Raw genomic sequence first — 16142 nt, 5'->3', positions numbered from 1 at the left:
GTGCATATGTTTATTTCTATAGTTTGACAATGGCCCCGATAACGGACGAAGAAAGAAGATGGGTTGTTTTTGGACTATGTTTAACCAAAGTTCTCACCCCTGCATTGAGAAAGGTTCTTGCAACTGAGATGCCCAGTTGGTACAACGTTTTATGTCAGCCCCCAACTAAAATTGACAAACAACTCTGTTCTGGATACAAGAAGACTTTAAGCCCATCCACTTTAAGGCTCAACTACAAAAATATCAACAACAATCATGTCTCCTCTCCATATGATTACGCAGTTAAAGATCCTTTGTCTTTGGCGAAGTTGTTTGTTCTGCCCCACATGTGCAACTTCACTGGCTTTGACCATACGATGGATCCGTCTGCAGCCTTGTCGTTGATTTCTGAAGCTGCACCATTTACTGCCGCTTCTCCTCATGCAAAGGACGTTAGGATAAACAGAAACGAATGGGCGCATTGCAACTTTGCTGAGTGGACTGAAGCAAAGTTTGGTGCTTGTTATCAGAACATGGAGACTTTACTAAAGAAGATTAATCTTTCATCTGAAAATAAGGAAATATTTTGCAATGAGCTACGCAGTTGGAAAGATAAAGGTAATGTATTTTTTATCGTCTTATAATAATTACATGAATATTATATTGCAAGGCCACTGTGTTGGCCAAACAGATATTCAAATTGTTTAAACTTCATATTTCAGATTTTGACTCGTATTTTGATCAGTTGAACATGGAACTCTTTACTTCTGTCAGAAGTGAAGTAAGTCGACCTCATTAGACTAACTGGGATTTCAGCTGCTTAAAGTGCACTTCAACCAATTCTTTCCACTTCAAGAAAGCAATTCTTTGACCGAGGGCTTTTTATGGAATATATAAAAAAGGAAAAGTGAGGAAGTAATGAGAGTTTTGCATTTGTGAGGTTTCCGTTCTCTATACGCGTATATGCATAAACACACGTGCATGGGTTAAGTTGAAATCCAATGTATTTCGATCGTCCTCATGGTAGTTTCATGTTTAACGTACAGCTTCACTGTTTCATCCCATAACCGTTGAAAATCCGTATACAGCATTGAAACTGCTCGGAAGTAAGGAACTTCTTTCGGTACAATTTAGAATATGTAGTTTTGCTGTTCTAGGGGTGTGTCCCAGTAGACATAAATGTCGGTTCGTAGAGTTTATTCTTATCTGGATATCGTTCAAGTGATAAAACAATTCTACATATTCGATAGATCGCACTGAAAAGTATGCTGAAAGAGGTGACTAAGACTAAAATGGCTGTCTTTAACGTTTCAGAACACCTAATTCCAGAGTGTTTCTAAGCCATGTCCAAAATCTAACACACTTTCCATGCACTTGCATTAAGGGGTCGATCCTTTAAGTTTGAAGTTTGAATGATCCCCTAAGTCATATTCGCGTCTCTCTGCCCCACTACTTCTATCATGCTGACTATCATGTCATGACTTCTTGCTTATATATTCAGGTTCTTGAGTTATTAAAACATCCCAAATCCAATGATAATGAAGCAAGACTTAGCCGCTTGATTTCTGTCCAAGGAAGGGAAACACAACGAAAGTATTTTGACTCCATTCATCCTCCCGCCACCTTAACAACAACGTTGAATGACCACCGCGGAACACTAGAAACACTGCTTGAAAGCGGAGTGATCACGCCTGCGCAAATGAAGGTATTGTTTCCTCCAGTTGAAATATCATCATCAAGTGAATATGATGTCCCACTGCTTGTCATTTTATTACGTAATATTTGTGGCCTCTACCCCCTGCTTCTACTGGATCATGGGACGAGAATCCCCCGGCAGACGACATCAGTCTGGAGGCTGACCTGGTGAGAATTGAGTTTTATAGAAACAAAGTTTTAAACAGCGACACTGAAGTAAGTGACAATTATTTTAATACCTTTTGGGATGAAATCTCGGATGCATTGATAAGAATTCATCAACATCTCAACAAACCGCTCCCTACTCGAGAAATTAAAGAGTTGAGAACAAGCCCTGTTGGTGAAGATTCCTACATAATTTTCAAGAAAATTGAAGATAAAATTGATGAGAAAATTAATGAGAAAATTAATGAGAAAATTAATGAGAAAATTGATGAGAAAATTGATGAGAAAATTGATGAGAAAATTGATGAGAAAATTGATGAGAAAATTGATGAGAAAATTGATGCGAAAACTGATGAGAAAACTGATGAGAAAATTGAGGAAAAAATTGAGGAGAAAATTGATGAGAAAATTGATGAGAAAATTGATGAGAAAATTGATGAGAAAACTGATGAGAAAATTGAGGAAAAAATTGAGGAGAAAATTAAAGATTTTTGTAAATCAATCTTTTGGTTTCGCGTGCCAGCTCTTTTCATATTGCTATCTGTGTATGCATTATATACCCTTTCGGGAAATAAACCCGTCTCTTTGCAAACCATTTCCAATACGGATTTTGTTGGACGAGAATGGATTTTTCGAGAGTTAGAGAACATGACAAGCTCAAAAGAAAGTCGCGGTGTTCTGCTTGTGGCAGACCCAGGTTGGGGTAAATCGACTATCATGAGACAGTTGATTAACTCACCATCCTCCAGTGCCGTCATTCATAACAATATAATTGGTTACCATTTTTGTAAATTCAACGACGATCGTACACGTGACGGAGGACGATTTGTGCAGAACTTGGCTCGTTCAATCGCTAGAAAAATACCTAAATTACAAGGAATTGTCGTCAATGACGACGATTGCAAACACGTTCCACTTGAATGTTTTCAAGACGCTATCATAAAGCCTCTTAAAAAACTAGATGACACAGAAAGAAGATTTAACTCTTATATTCTTATCGACGCATTAGATGAGTGTTTGGAAAAGGATAATGGTCATAGATCGATTTTAAAGACGATTCTATACGAAATGACCTCTATTACCTCCGGCTTGCCAAGTTGGGTGAAACTAATAGTTTCCTCCCGAAAACAAGGCTTGGGTTTAAAAAACAAGTTCCCAAGTTTCCAAAATTTTGAATTATTTGTAGACGATAATCGTAATGAGCAGGACCTTCGTATGTACGCAGAACAAAAGATTCGAAAATTTAGCGCTAAAACCAGACCACGTTGGACAAACAAAGATTTGATTGAACTTGTTTTGCAGTCTTCTAAAGGTAATTTTCTATTTCTCAACAAAACTTTAGAGCATTGGCAAAGATTTCCTCACAATATTAGCTCACAGTCCATTCCTGAGAGTGTAGGAGATGTTTATCGGAGATCATTCACACTACGGTTCAATGATACCCATCTCAATAATTTTCAGCCACTTTTGGAGGTCCTACTTGCTGCTAACTTACCTCCAACGTTAGATGAGATTGAAGATATTTTACATTTTTCGAAAAAAAATTATGATGCTCGAAAAGTTGCCAGGGACCTTTCTGAATATTTCAAGGCTGATATTCACAAAGCACCTCTTGAGTTCCATCATCAATTCTTTGCAGAATGGTTGACTAACCAAACGGACGGCAACGAAGGTATTTTGATTCAGAAATCAAATGGCCATCAATACATAATCGACTTTTTATGTCATTCTTACATGGAAAGACAGACTGACCTTACCTTAACGAAACTATTGGAATTATGGACACATATTTTTTATGCCGGCAAAAGGAGATCTTTTGAGAATTTGAAAAAACTTAGTTATTTAAACGTTTCGAAGGTAAGAGGTCCAGATGGAAGCAATATATTACATGTTCTTGCAATCATTAACAGATACGGCGCAGAAATGATTTATCCTCTGATAGAAAAATGGAATATTTCTGTTGACGTATCGAATAATGACGGCTCCACCCCGGCAATGTATGCCGTAGAATTAGGTTCCTATGAATTTTTAAAGGTATTGATCGATAAAGGCGCAAATGTTAACTATATGACTTCTGACAAATGGGTATGCGGGTCCTTTGTCTTCATCGATACACCATCAATAGGAAGGAGTATGAATTCTATCGCAGCCAAAAATGGAGACATCAAAATAGCAAAGCTCCTAATTGAAAGTGGTGCGGATATAAATAAAACAGAATATTGTGGATCGAAACCTTTACATTATGCTGTAAAAGAGGGCCGTTTTGAAATAGTTGAACTTTACCTAAATCATGGAGTTCAACCTGATGCTATATCACTTCATCACGCCGCTGCAGGAAATTACACGGAAATTATGCGACTGTTTCTCAACGCTGGAATACGAGACACATGCTTACCCTGGAGCACAGAAGATTGCCATGCTAATGTAACTCAGTTTGATCTTTGCTTATCAGAGACGGCGCTTTGGCTCGCCGTGGCTAACAATAACACTGAGATGGTAAAATTAATCCTCGAGTATGGTAATGCATCGGTCAACTGTAAACATGGCTCAGGACGAACACCCTTGATGGGAGCTATTGCAAAAAAAAATATTGAAATGGTTCGACATCTTATTGACGCAGGAGCCAATATTAACGCGGAGTGCGAAACTTTCAGAAATTGGAGTGATTATCGAAACAGTGTATACTATTTGAAACCCGGGCTATATGTTCCCTCACCCATTTGCAGTGGATACCGTGTAATTGATTTTCTTTTCGCACATGGACTTTGGGAAGTGGTGATTCCGATGATCTCCAAAGAGCAACCTCATGCGATATTTTCTACGGACAATCCAAGATGGAGTCCAGTAGCAGTTGCTGCCATCTATGATGATATCAATTTTATCAATACTACGTACGGCAACAAAATATCTAACATTCCTCACATTCAAACAATATTGCGTTACGTGGCTGTTTGTCATTCACTGAAGACTTTTAAATATCTCTGGAACAGTGGAGAATTAAGAACGAGATTAAGAAGTGTCTTTGAAGATGGAAAAACTCTGCTCCATTTTGCAGCTTCAAAGGTTTATAAATCGAACAAAAGAAAGAAATCCGGACCTCTCGCTATCCACTGTCCAACCCTGGAAGAAGAGCATACCCATGTTGTTGATGAAAAACGTTTGGAAATGGTAAATCTGCTGACCAAAATACTCGCTTCGGAGATAAATATACAGGACAACCATGGAAGGACTGCTCTTTATTACGCTGCTGTACATGGTTTGCCAAAGATCGTGGAAATATTCCTTAAAGCAGGAGCTGATTGTAGCATAGAAGATGAAAGAGGCGATACTGCCTTGGAGTTTGCACTAAAAGAAAAACCTGAAAATGAATATGAACCTCTTTCGCGTTGGATGACAAGTGATCGAATGTTTAAAACAATCGCGAGTACCTCGTTCGATAAAACAATAAATTATCTGATACGGAATGCTTCGATTAAAATTTGCAACAATAAAACTAAGAAGTTACTGGACGGTTTAATAAAACACGGACTACCTTTCAGTCTGTATGAATGGTTTACATCAGGGCTTGATGTTGAGTGCGCTCGTGAACACTTTGTAAAAGCCTTGGCGTCAGTTTTTAATTGGAAAAAAATTGAAAAAATTCTCGAGGAAACTCTGAAAGTGTTCATGACTTTTATAATTAATTTGGATGTGAAATGTGGCATTCCTTTTAGACAATCCGAGCTACATCTCGCTGCTTATGTTCGTCTTGGCATAAATGAAGAGAGATCTCTTTTCCAAAGATTCATTGCCATTAATCCCAAAGGTGTCGATATTTTAAATGAATGTTACGACAAGGAAGGATATTTACCAATACATCGAGCAATTCAGGCTGGGAACTATGATGTATTTTCCTGGTTCATGGATAATGGTGTAGATATTTATAAGAAGACAGAATCTGGTTTTACTCCTCTTGTTTTGGCGACCCGCATCTATCTAGCATTTTATTATTTGAATGAGAATGACACGACGCATATTTTCGAAAAATTGTTAGAAAAAATCAATCAAACTAGCCTTCAATGTAACAGAGAGCTCATTGACCTATCACCACTTCACGTTGCGGGAAGTCAGGGAGTGAGAAAATTGAAAATCATTCACAACAAAATACCCCAGATACCATTAAATTGTACAAATAAAGACGGGATTCATCCAGTGTACTTGGTCTATCTAGAACACGCAACAAAGCATCATCTGTCGCCAGAAGACGAACAATCTCTGCAGAATTTAACATTCACAGCCCCTTTGAAATATCCCAAACGTGAGGCGGAGTATCATTTGATTTACAACAAGTTATTTTACAACATACAGCCAAACGACTTGAGAAATGAGCTCAACTACACAGGTTTATTCAGATGTCCAGGTATCAACGAATTGCTTCCTCATAAAACAGTCATAAAAGACATTATTGAAGTCAATTTATGTGCCACACGTTGTCTCCAAATAACATTTGAAGCTGATCGTGATTTCTCAACAAGTTTTCCTGATCTACACATTCCAAAAAAAATTTCAAATCATTTTGCTGGCAGGTTTTTTGATATTGCAGATCACATGGCAGAGTTACGATTTCATTTAGTAAAAACATTTTATTTCAGTTCGCGTCAAACCATTTCGATATCCGCTTTGAAGAAACTCTGGAAAGAAACAATCCAGTCTCGCTCTTGTGCCCATAATTGTGCCTGTTTTGAAACAATGTTACTACTACAAGAGAAGTTCACAAAAGAACCCAGTCGTTTCTTGTCCAACAAATTCAGTGGTGGGTTTATTGCTGAAAGAATGGGTTGGACTGATATCTCACCAAAAGGTGATGTTTTGTATCGTTGGCCGTTCAGATTTTTGCTTAAGAAAGCTTTAAAAATCGACAAGGAATACGAATACTTAGAAATTCTGACTGTTTAGAGATAACTCTGTCTGAGGCAAAGACGGCGAAAAGAGTTGAACACAAATCTTGTTAATTATCAATTAATTATCAATATATTAATTATTAAAAAATCTTATCATTTTTTAATACCGAACATTTTACAGCGAGTGTTTTCTATTAGTTTCATGTATTATAATAATTGTCTTACAAAATTGTCTTACAGGCTTTCTACTGTATTTTACGATAGTCATTGACTTCACAGTTTATATCTGGTCATTTTTGACAATCAAGTGACCAAGCGCTTAGAACAAGAACTAAAAGTAAAACTGATCCACACTGAATCTTGCAATTAGAGGCTGTTTTCTCGTCATTCCTGGAACGGATTGTTTAAAAACACAAACGAAAATATTTTTCTGAATTGATCTGAAACATTGATCTGAATTTATTCCCAAATAATTATCATTATACAAGATTTAAGAGAAATAGATAAAATACTGCAAGACGAATACATTAAGATACTAAAAATTATACTGCATATAGATAAAACAAACTAAGCAAGTACTGCTTGGTATCCACTGAAGATTAATCTGTGAAAAATGATTAATTATCAATTATCTATTGATCAATGATCATGACTAGAGGTTGACTGTGTGTGTATCAGACACGGTAAAGAGGGTCCCTGAAGAGGGGTACCAATCCCATTTCCCAATTCAAATTTTCGCAAAACCCTAGCGCCGGAAAAAAAGCGAAGTCAGGTAACTTTGGTAAACGAATTAAGATGATTATGGCAATGATTTGATTTTGTATTCTATTTGTCGAAAAGAATGGGTCTTTCCATGACCCATGTGCCATGTAAATTTTTTTTTATAATGTTTTATATAATTTTGTTGAAACGGCCAGCTTTTTTTAATCCTTTCGTAAAGCCATCATGGCTTGTGTTGCAATGTAGTCAAATATGGCGGTAAAATATTCCATTGTCATTGACAATAAAGTCATAAATAGGATCCATTGTCAATCAAATAATTTATATCTTCTCGTTTTGTCTGGGTTAATGCATCCTCATGCAACCTAAGGCGAAGGGCCCAGCAGCGTAGGAGACACGGTAATCCGGGGGGGGGGAACACATATTCATGTATTCAAATCGATTGTCTTTACAGTCTGTTAACGTGAAGATATGAATATATGCTGCCCTCAATTATCGTGCTTCCTACACCGCTGCAAGGGCCACGTTGTCTAACTTGTCTCGCTGCGTACCACTTCCCAAGTGGCCATGGGGGGCGAGATTGCTATTACCACGTATTCTTTTTAAAACTAATTTTTTATAGCTTACTTTGTCTTTGGGAATGAAAACGTACTTCGATTTATTGCAGAATTTTGAATTATGTTAAGATCCTTTTGAGCTCGGTCACCAGCAAAACGTTTGTTTGCCAGCGACATGGCACATGCGGTGTTCAATGTTTCGTAATCTGTTCGTAGCAAGAGCTGCAGTAAATGACGTATTGACAGTTTCAGACACAGTGATTTGAGACCAGTTCACTGGTTCACTGTTTGAGACACGATAGAATTATGGTCTAGTGTCCAACCTCGTGCCTAGGGTTTTCCCCAACTCCAAAAGTGACAGCTAGTTCCTAGGCCTCATTGCGCGGGTTTTAAAAATCCGTGACGTCACCGGATGAAACACGCGTGAGAGGCCTAGCACAAATGTTCTCTAAATCCTAATGTAAAATTTATATTTTGATATAGGTAATTGGAACCATATTGTAGTTCTTATCATAGTTATAGGTTAATTTGTAACAACTGTCTGAATTAAACCAACTAGAGAAAAAGGTTAGGACGTTATGTTTTTGTGGGCATAGGGGAACATCATGAGTAATTTGTTGAAAAATTTATTGTGAACTAAGGGGCGTAAAAAAAAAAAATACCAGATGGGGTAGTTGTAGCTTTTTTGTAAAAAAAGGTTTTGTTTGTGTGTGATGGAGTTCTTCAAGAAACTATGCAGTTACGTGTGTAGTAAAAGTTGCCTTATTGTTGTTGGTGAAGTTTGATTTTAAACATTACCAACAACAATACACAACCTATTACTACACACGTAACTACATAGTTTCTTGAAGAACTCCATCACACACAAACAAAACCTTTTTTTACAAAAAAAATTTATTTCAAACACACCACATGGTTGGCGGTTGTCCAACAAATTCCCAACTACCCCATCTGGTTATTCTTATTTTTACGCCCCTTAACTCACAATAAACTTTTCAACAAATTACTCATGATGTTCCCCTATACCCACAAAAACATAACGTCCTAACCTTTTCCTCTAGTTGGTTTAATTCAGACAATTGTTACAAATTAACCTATAACTATATAAGAACGATATGGTTCCAATTACCTATATCAAAATGTAAAATAAACATCATAACCGCCCATTTAATGTTGTCTTTTATTAAGAATTGCTGTCACAAAGTAAATGTTTCCAATTTACAACAATAACCGTTATAAAGGAAGCAAGAATGAATAATTGAAATTGCCGGATTGAAGCTTATTAGAATCATAAACATGTAGGTACGGACTCGAGTTAACTCGATGGTCGATAGCATTGACAGCGAATGACATTGCAACGTTTATATGAATATTTCGATTTCGTCCTGGCAGCATAATTATTTCCCGTAGCTTATTTCAAGCAAAATATTTGACTAGCGACGTCGAATAAGATCAGCTATAAACCTCGTAGATCGTAAACTGACCTCAAGTGGGAACAAAAAGTCCCCACTTTAGCTAAAATAAAACGTTTTCTTCTTGGCCTCTCAGTTCCCGTCTCGCCAAGTGTACTAAGGAACGTATAGGAGGCAAAATGACTAAACTGCTTGCAGGGACAAAATCCGGGACAATTTTCAACATTTTGTGCTAGGCCTCTCAGCGAACTCTCACTCTCAGCGTGGGTTGCGGCCACTGAGCTATATAAGAATTATTATATAGCTCAGTGGTTGCGGCCCCTGCATATAATTATACATCGCGCGCTTACAAGGCCTGGGGGCTGGGACTAGGCTTGCAAAAGTGAGAAAATTTGTATATCTTTTCGAAAACAAGCTTTATTAAAGTGAGTATATTTATATATCTTTATTCAGTATATCTCATTACTCGTAGGTTTGCGGCTAATAAAATATATTCGTCCAGATGTCAGGAGTTGAAGACTCTATAATTTATTAAATACACCCGTTACGCACCGTTTGAAATTTCTCTCAGCGTGGGTTGCGGCCCCTGCATATAATTATACATCACGCGCTTACAAGGCCTGGGACTAGGCTGCGAAAGTGATTATACTTGTATATCTTTTCGAAGACAAGCTTTATAAAAGTGAGTATATTTATATATCTTTATTCAGTATATCACATTACTCGTAGGTTTACGGCTAATAAAATATATTCGTCCAGATGTCAGGAGTTGAAAACGAGTTGAAGAAGTTTATTAAAGACTCCCGTTAAGCACCGTTTGAACTTTTGATATGTCTTATGTCTGACCATGCCCATGGTCTGACAATGATTCATAATTTTAGATTAATTTAATTTCATAAAAAAAATGTTCGAAAATTTGCTACGTTTAGAAAAAATAGATATTTACATTTTACATAGCTACATTGAAAGACTGTCTGTTTTTGACAAGGTTTTATAAAAGAACATTCGGCTGATCTGTCTGACTACAAATATTACTACCAATAAGAAGCCAGCTCCTCACAATGTAAAGTAAATACCTCAAGTACCACTTGAAAATTTTGAGTAATTTTACATTTTTACTGAGGTATTTTGAGTAATTACATGGGAATAATTCTATTATTTTATCTAAAGTTGTGATGGCTTTTGTACTGTCCTTATGATGGCTATAAAGTTCTACTCAGCAAAAAAACGTTTGATAATTCATCTGCATTTTCAAATGAAGGAAAGTGTTTGAAATGAAAAGGATCACCAGCAAAACGCTTGTTTGCCAGCGACATGGTACATGCGGTGTTACAATGTTTCGTAATCTGTTCGTAGCAAGAGCTTCAACAAATAATGCATTGAGAGTTTGAGACACAGTGATTTGAGACCAGTTCACTGTTTCACTGTTTGAGACACGATAAAATTATGGTCTAGTTCCCGTCTCGCCGCGTATACTAAGGAACGTATTAGAGGCCAAATGACTAAGCTGCTTGCAGGGACAAAATCCGGGACAATTTTCAACATTTTGTGCTAGGCCTCTCAGCGAACTCTCAGCGTGGGTTGCGGCCCCTACATATAATTATACATCGCGCGCTTACAAGGCCTGGGACTAGGCTGCGAAAGTGATTATACTTGTATATCTTTTCGAAGACAAGCTTTATAAAAGTGAGTATATTTATATATCTTTATTCAGTATATCACATTACTCGGATATATCGTTTAGATTTAACGATATATCCTTAAAATGTGACGTGGCTGCCCCTGCATATATTTATACATCGCGCGCTTACAAGGCCTGCCACTAGGCCACAAAATTTATGACTGTTTTTTGTTTCATTTCAGTTCAGTTCAGTTTCGGTTCAGTTCAAGATTTTAAGCACAACCGCAAAATTTATGATAGGATGGAAGTGTATAAAACACCTGATGTTCATTACGTCAAAGAATTTAAAAAAATCTTTCGTTTTCCAGCTGAATCATTTCCAAAATGCCAGGAACAAAAATTACAGATGAAGATCGAAAGACGATTGGTCGAAAATTTATTTGTACGAGCTGTAATTTACTACTCTCCGCTCCAATGCAAACTCATTGTGGTCACTTGATGTGTTCCTCGTGTGTTGACACAATGCTAGAGTATGTTATTCTTTATTTCTTATGACTTTATGTCCTAGCAAAGCATATTCCATATTTTAAGCTTACCAAATTATTAGGTCAAACTGCATTTCCTGTAATCCATTTTTGTGCGTGAGCCGTTCCTAAATAGAATTTAAAAACTTTTTACTTGAAAAAAAGACCGTTTTCCGGCAAATCGTTTGTGCAGGATGTGTTCGAATCATTCAGACTACCTAGAAGACATTTACGAAGTGTTTAAAATTTTTGATACACCCTGCAGTGTTAGTGAATCAGGGGGGGGCACAAGAATGATAATTGGGGGGGGCAGATATTTATATATATTCTTGTTCACATTCAGTAAATCTAAATAATGCAGGACACGAATATATAAATATTGCCACCCCCCCCCCAATTATCTCTCTTGGATGAATGATGGTAATTATACTAATTCTCTTCACTTGGCATAAAGTCTTTTGTCTCTTTTACCAGATATTATGTAAGATTTTCAGTATTCGAAGACTAGTATTTTTCTGGTAAATTTCGGAGCTTTTCTCGATCCGGGCCAATGTAATAAACAATTATTGGATGAGGTTTTTGTGATATGCAGAGTTATCAAGGTCGAGGTAGCGTAAGGCGAGGCTGATAACGCTTACCGAGATCTTGATAACTCTGCATGTTACAAAAACCGAATTCAATAATTGTTTTATTATACATTTGAAGAGTAGTAAACATAGTATTAACGAATGAAAAACCTTATTTAATAGCAACATCCAAAAATACATCAATTATTAATACATAAATACATTCAAATGAATACCGCTTGTTAACCACCGCAGGCTCACTTGCAGATAACTCAGTTATCTGCTAGCAGATAACTGAATTTTGCGTGATTGCGCAATTTATCTGTCAACTACTAATGAAAATAATGAAAATTATATTACTATCCAGGAGTTCAGACCCAAGATGTCCTGATGATGGTTCAGAACTAAAAAAGGAACAGGTAGGGTATTTTTTCGATCACCACAAAAAGGTTTTTGTACCCTAACTAGTACGTAAGCGCCTGTTACCAACCAATAATAACTCGTTTCGTTATATAGGTGCTGTGTATTTTAAATGTGATTGGTTCATTTGTAGTCACATGACTTTAAATAAATGCAATGTTTCCCGCCAGGGAAACAAGTGAAAAATTGTTGCCCGCATATTGTCATAACAAAGTGTTTTCTGTAATGAAATTGTTGTGTAACATGTATGTTTTTCGTCTCGGGAAACATTCAGACTCTTGGGAAAACAAAATTCACTATTTCCCTCGGGAGCATACATAAGTGTATAATGTTTCAAGGTCATAGAAAGTTTCATAGTTTTTTGATTTTATCTCAGGTATTTCCTGATACGTTCACTAGACGTGAACTACGAGCATTGTCATTACATTGTTCCAACGAAGGCTGTCTTTGGTACGGCACATATGATGATTTAGAGGTAAGCTTGTGAAGATATGATAGGGGAACAATGAGCAAATGGCGGAACATGATAGAAGAGCATGAGGGGATGGAATTAGATGATCAACATTAAAGAAATTCATGCAATTGCAAAAAAGGGAAAATATTTCTTCAACACCATCTTTTGGCAGGTTTTAAAGTTAACAGTTTATGATGCGATAATTTTTTTTTGATACAGGCTCATTCCCAGGTGTGTGATCATACTCAGATAAACTGTGTTCATTCTAAATGCAAGATGAAGTTCAAACGCTCTCATTTGGGTGAACATTTGAAAAGCGAATGTGACTATCGCAGTGTGAAGTGTAAATATTGCCACAAAGACATATCATTTGCTTCTCTTAAGGTAAAATTGAACGTTTCGTTTGCACGGAACTAGTTTCTCTCTACGTGAAATAAGCAAGTGATTCGTTTAGGATCATGTTGGTACAAGCTGTGAAGGTGCACCTGTGACTTGCAAGTTCTGTGAGCAAAACGTTTTGAGAAGAGACCTCGAAAGACACGAGCAAGTTGTGTGTGAAGAGATTCCTGGGGAATGCGAATTCCAGGCCGTCGGTTGTAATCACGACAATGTAAGAATTTGCTGTAGGATATTCGTAGGACAATGAATAGTGCATGCATGTGAAATTTGAGCCAACAGAGGTAAAAATAGTATAAATGAAATTATATTATGGTTTTTGGCACTTCACTCGATGCAGGTAAATTCTAGAGGTTTAGGGTCTTAATATCGAGTGGAATTATACACACTTTAAATTCAAGCCAGGAACAGTTGATGGGAAAAGGAGTCAATTATAGGTCCTCCGGCAGGAATCGAACCTACGCTTTTGCGATACCGGTGCAATGCCGGTGGCAAGAGCAAGACCATTTAGACCTCTAAATGAAATTATAGTCTGGGTTTCTTCCTGTAATAACACTGGATCAAAAGGTTACTTCGATTCAAACAGCCGTCAAGTATAAATACAGTTAGTGTAGGTTCTATCCAGTATAATAACAGAGGATCAAAAAGTATTGACCTAATTTAATATATGATTTGTAGACTTTAAAACGAAGGGAACTACGCCAACATATGAATGATGGTTTGATTGATCATGTCCGTCTGTTGCTTCAGTTTTCTCTTAACTGGGTACCTCAATTGGGGAGCTATATCCCACGACCAGAGTTCGCCGAAATCATCAAAAAGATGCGCGATGATATTACCGAAGTTCGCTCAGGCTTAGCCGAAAAATTCGTCATGTTGGTCGGGAAATTAACTGGGTTGGAGAGACAGATTGAAGGTTTGGAATCCAATGCAGGAGGCAATGCGAGAATGGGTGAAGAAATCCGTAAACTGTTGGCGAAAGATCAAAACCTTACCACTGACATCAATAGTTTACGGGAACGAGTTCAAAGTTTGGAGCGAGAATTGAGAGAGAAAGATTCACAACTTGAAAGAGTGCGAAACCGAACGGATCAAATTGATGAATCTGTTGCTCTTAATTCAGTAAAAATTACCGATTTGGAGGCCCAAAGAAGACCTCGGGCTCAGCAAGATCCATAGCTACTGGTTTGAATAGCCAACAACATTCCATCATTATAATCAAATTAATTTTGATGTAATATATCTAGTTAATAAGTTTATAAAAGATACTACTCGGTGAGTGACTGCTAATCAGTTAAGCGTCAGGAGAAGTGCGAGACAGAACGAACAGTTGATTTGGAAATAGTTGTAGTAGACAAAGTTCTACGGGGATCCACCCTTCAGGTACTGAAATTTATCTGTTTGCATGTATGTTTGTAGTTTGATTAGTGTTTATGTTTAAGTTTAGTTTGATTCATCGTATGAACTAAGAAAATGATTGGAATGCATGTATCTTTACACCTTTTACTTATATAGTTAAACTTAATCTTTTCTATAGAATATATTATCAATAAATATTAAAGAAATTCCCGTTCGACTTGCGTTTAAAGTAGCAGTGCCAAACAGCTACAATGGTACTCTGCTTTAAAAGATCGAAGGCTAACTTCAAAATCAAAATATAACTTTGATTTTGAACATCACCAACAACGTTACACAACCTAACCTTTTTCTCTAGTTGGTTTAATTCAGACAATTGTTACAAATTAACCTATAACTATATAAGAACTACAATATGGTTCCAATTACCTGTATCAAAATATAAAATAAACATCATAACCGCCCATTTAATGTTGTCTTTTATTAAGAATTACTGTAACAAAGTAAATGTTTGCAATTTACAACACGCACCGTTATAAAGGAAGCAAGAATGAATCATTGAAATTGCCGGATTGAAGCTTATTATAATCATAATGTACGTACAGACTCGAGTTTACTCGATGGTCGATAGCATTGACATTTGACAGCGAATGACATTGCAACGTTTATATGAATATTTCGAAGTCCTGGCAGCATAATTAATCTCCCATAGCTTATTTCAAGCAAAATAATTGACTAGCGACGTCGAAAAAGGTCAGCTAACCGCGTCGTAGATCGTAAACTAACTTCAATACAGAAAGTGGGAACAAAAAGTCCCACCTTTAGCTAAAATAAAACGTTTTCTTCTTGGCCTCTCAGTTCCCGTTTTGCTGCGTATACTAAGGAACGTATAAGAGGCCAAATGACTGCTGCTTGCAGGGACAAAATCCGGGACAACTTTCAACATTTTGTGCTGGCCTCTCAGTGTGGGCAAGTGACAAGTGTGGGCTGCCCGGCTGGCGGCTGCCCCTGCAAACATATAATCAGGGCTCTCACATCCTATTGTTTAGAAATCCTTAGACTAAGGACAAAAATTCCTCAGATTGAGTAAAATTTCCTTAAATCTCCGGGTTCCCAGATATGAAGACTGGGACCTAGTGTAGTTCAGTGGTGTAGTTTACTAAAAAGGCGGGAAAATTGTTTTGGTTTTATATTAGTTAGTGTAAAAAGCTGTTTTATTATTATCGTTGTTATAAACAATATATAAATCAAGTTCACGAACTGATCACAGAAGTTGAGAAGAGTTAAAAAAACATTGTAAGAATGGAGTAACAATTTTTAATTTTTGCCATGTTTTGTTCAGTTTTATGACTTTTGTAACGAAAGTAAATAATTTCGATAAAATTCAGAATTCCTTA

General features: G+C 36.9%; 3 protein-coding genes across 3 annotated transcripts; all 3 read left to right on the top strand.

The window, feature by feature from the left end:
- The first annotated feature begins 26 nt into the window (after nucleotides 1-26).
- Nucleotides 27-2049, top strand: LOC114530306. The gene is made up of 3 exons (XM_028551915.1): nucleotides 27-597; nucleotides 702-760; nucleotides 1481-2049. Exons 1-3 carry the CDS (start codon nucleotides 30-32, stop codon nucleotides 1844-1846), a joined length of 993 nt encoding a protein of 330 aa, XP_028407716.1. The 5' UTR covers nucleotides 27-29; the 3' UTR covers nucleotides 1847-2049.
- Nucleotides 2050-2297: 248 nt separating this feature from the next.
- On the top strand, nucleotides 2298-3404 carry LOC114530341 (ankyrin repeat domain-containing protein 50-like). The gene is made up of 2 exons (XM_028551953.1): nucleotides 2298-3151; nucleotides 3301-3404. Exons 1-2 carry the CDS (start codon nucleotides 2488-2490, stop codon nucleotides 3327-3329), a joined length of 693 nt encoding a protein of 230 aa, XP_028407754.1. The 5' UTR covers nucleotides 2298-2487; the 3' UTR covers nucleotides 3330-3404.
- Nucleotides 3405-11330: 7926 nt separating this feature from the next.
- LOC114530208 (TNF receptor-associated factor 5-like) lies at nucleotides 11331-14568 on the top strand. The gene is made up of 6 exons (XM_028551787.1): nucleotides 11331-11559; nucleotides 12487-12538; nucleotides 12916-13014; nucleotides 13213-13377; nucleotides 13448-13603; nucleotides 14068-14568. The coding sequence occupies exons 1-6, from the start codon at nucleotides 11414-11416 to the stop codon at nucleotides 14566-14568; spliced, it is 1119 nt and encodes a 372-aa protein (XP_028407588.1). The 5' UTR covers nucleotides 11331-11413.
- The last annotated feature ends 1574 nt before the right edge of the window (nucleotides 14569-16142 follow it).

Source organism: Dendronephthya gigantea, unplaced genomic scaffold, assembly GCF_004324835.1.
Source record: "Dendronephthya gigantea isolate DGI-Jeju-01 unplaced genomic scaffold, DenGig_1.0 000061F, whole genome shotgun sequence".
NCBI lineage: Eukaryota > Metazoa > Cnidaria > Anthozoa > Malacalcyonacea > Nephtheidae > Dendronephthya > Dendronephthya gigantea.
Note: the sequence above shows the minus strand (reverse complement) of the source record. Positions and strands in the feature narration are given on the sequence as shown.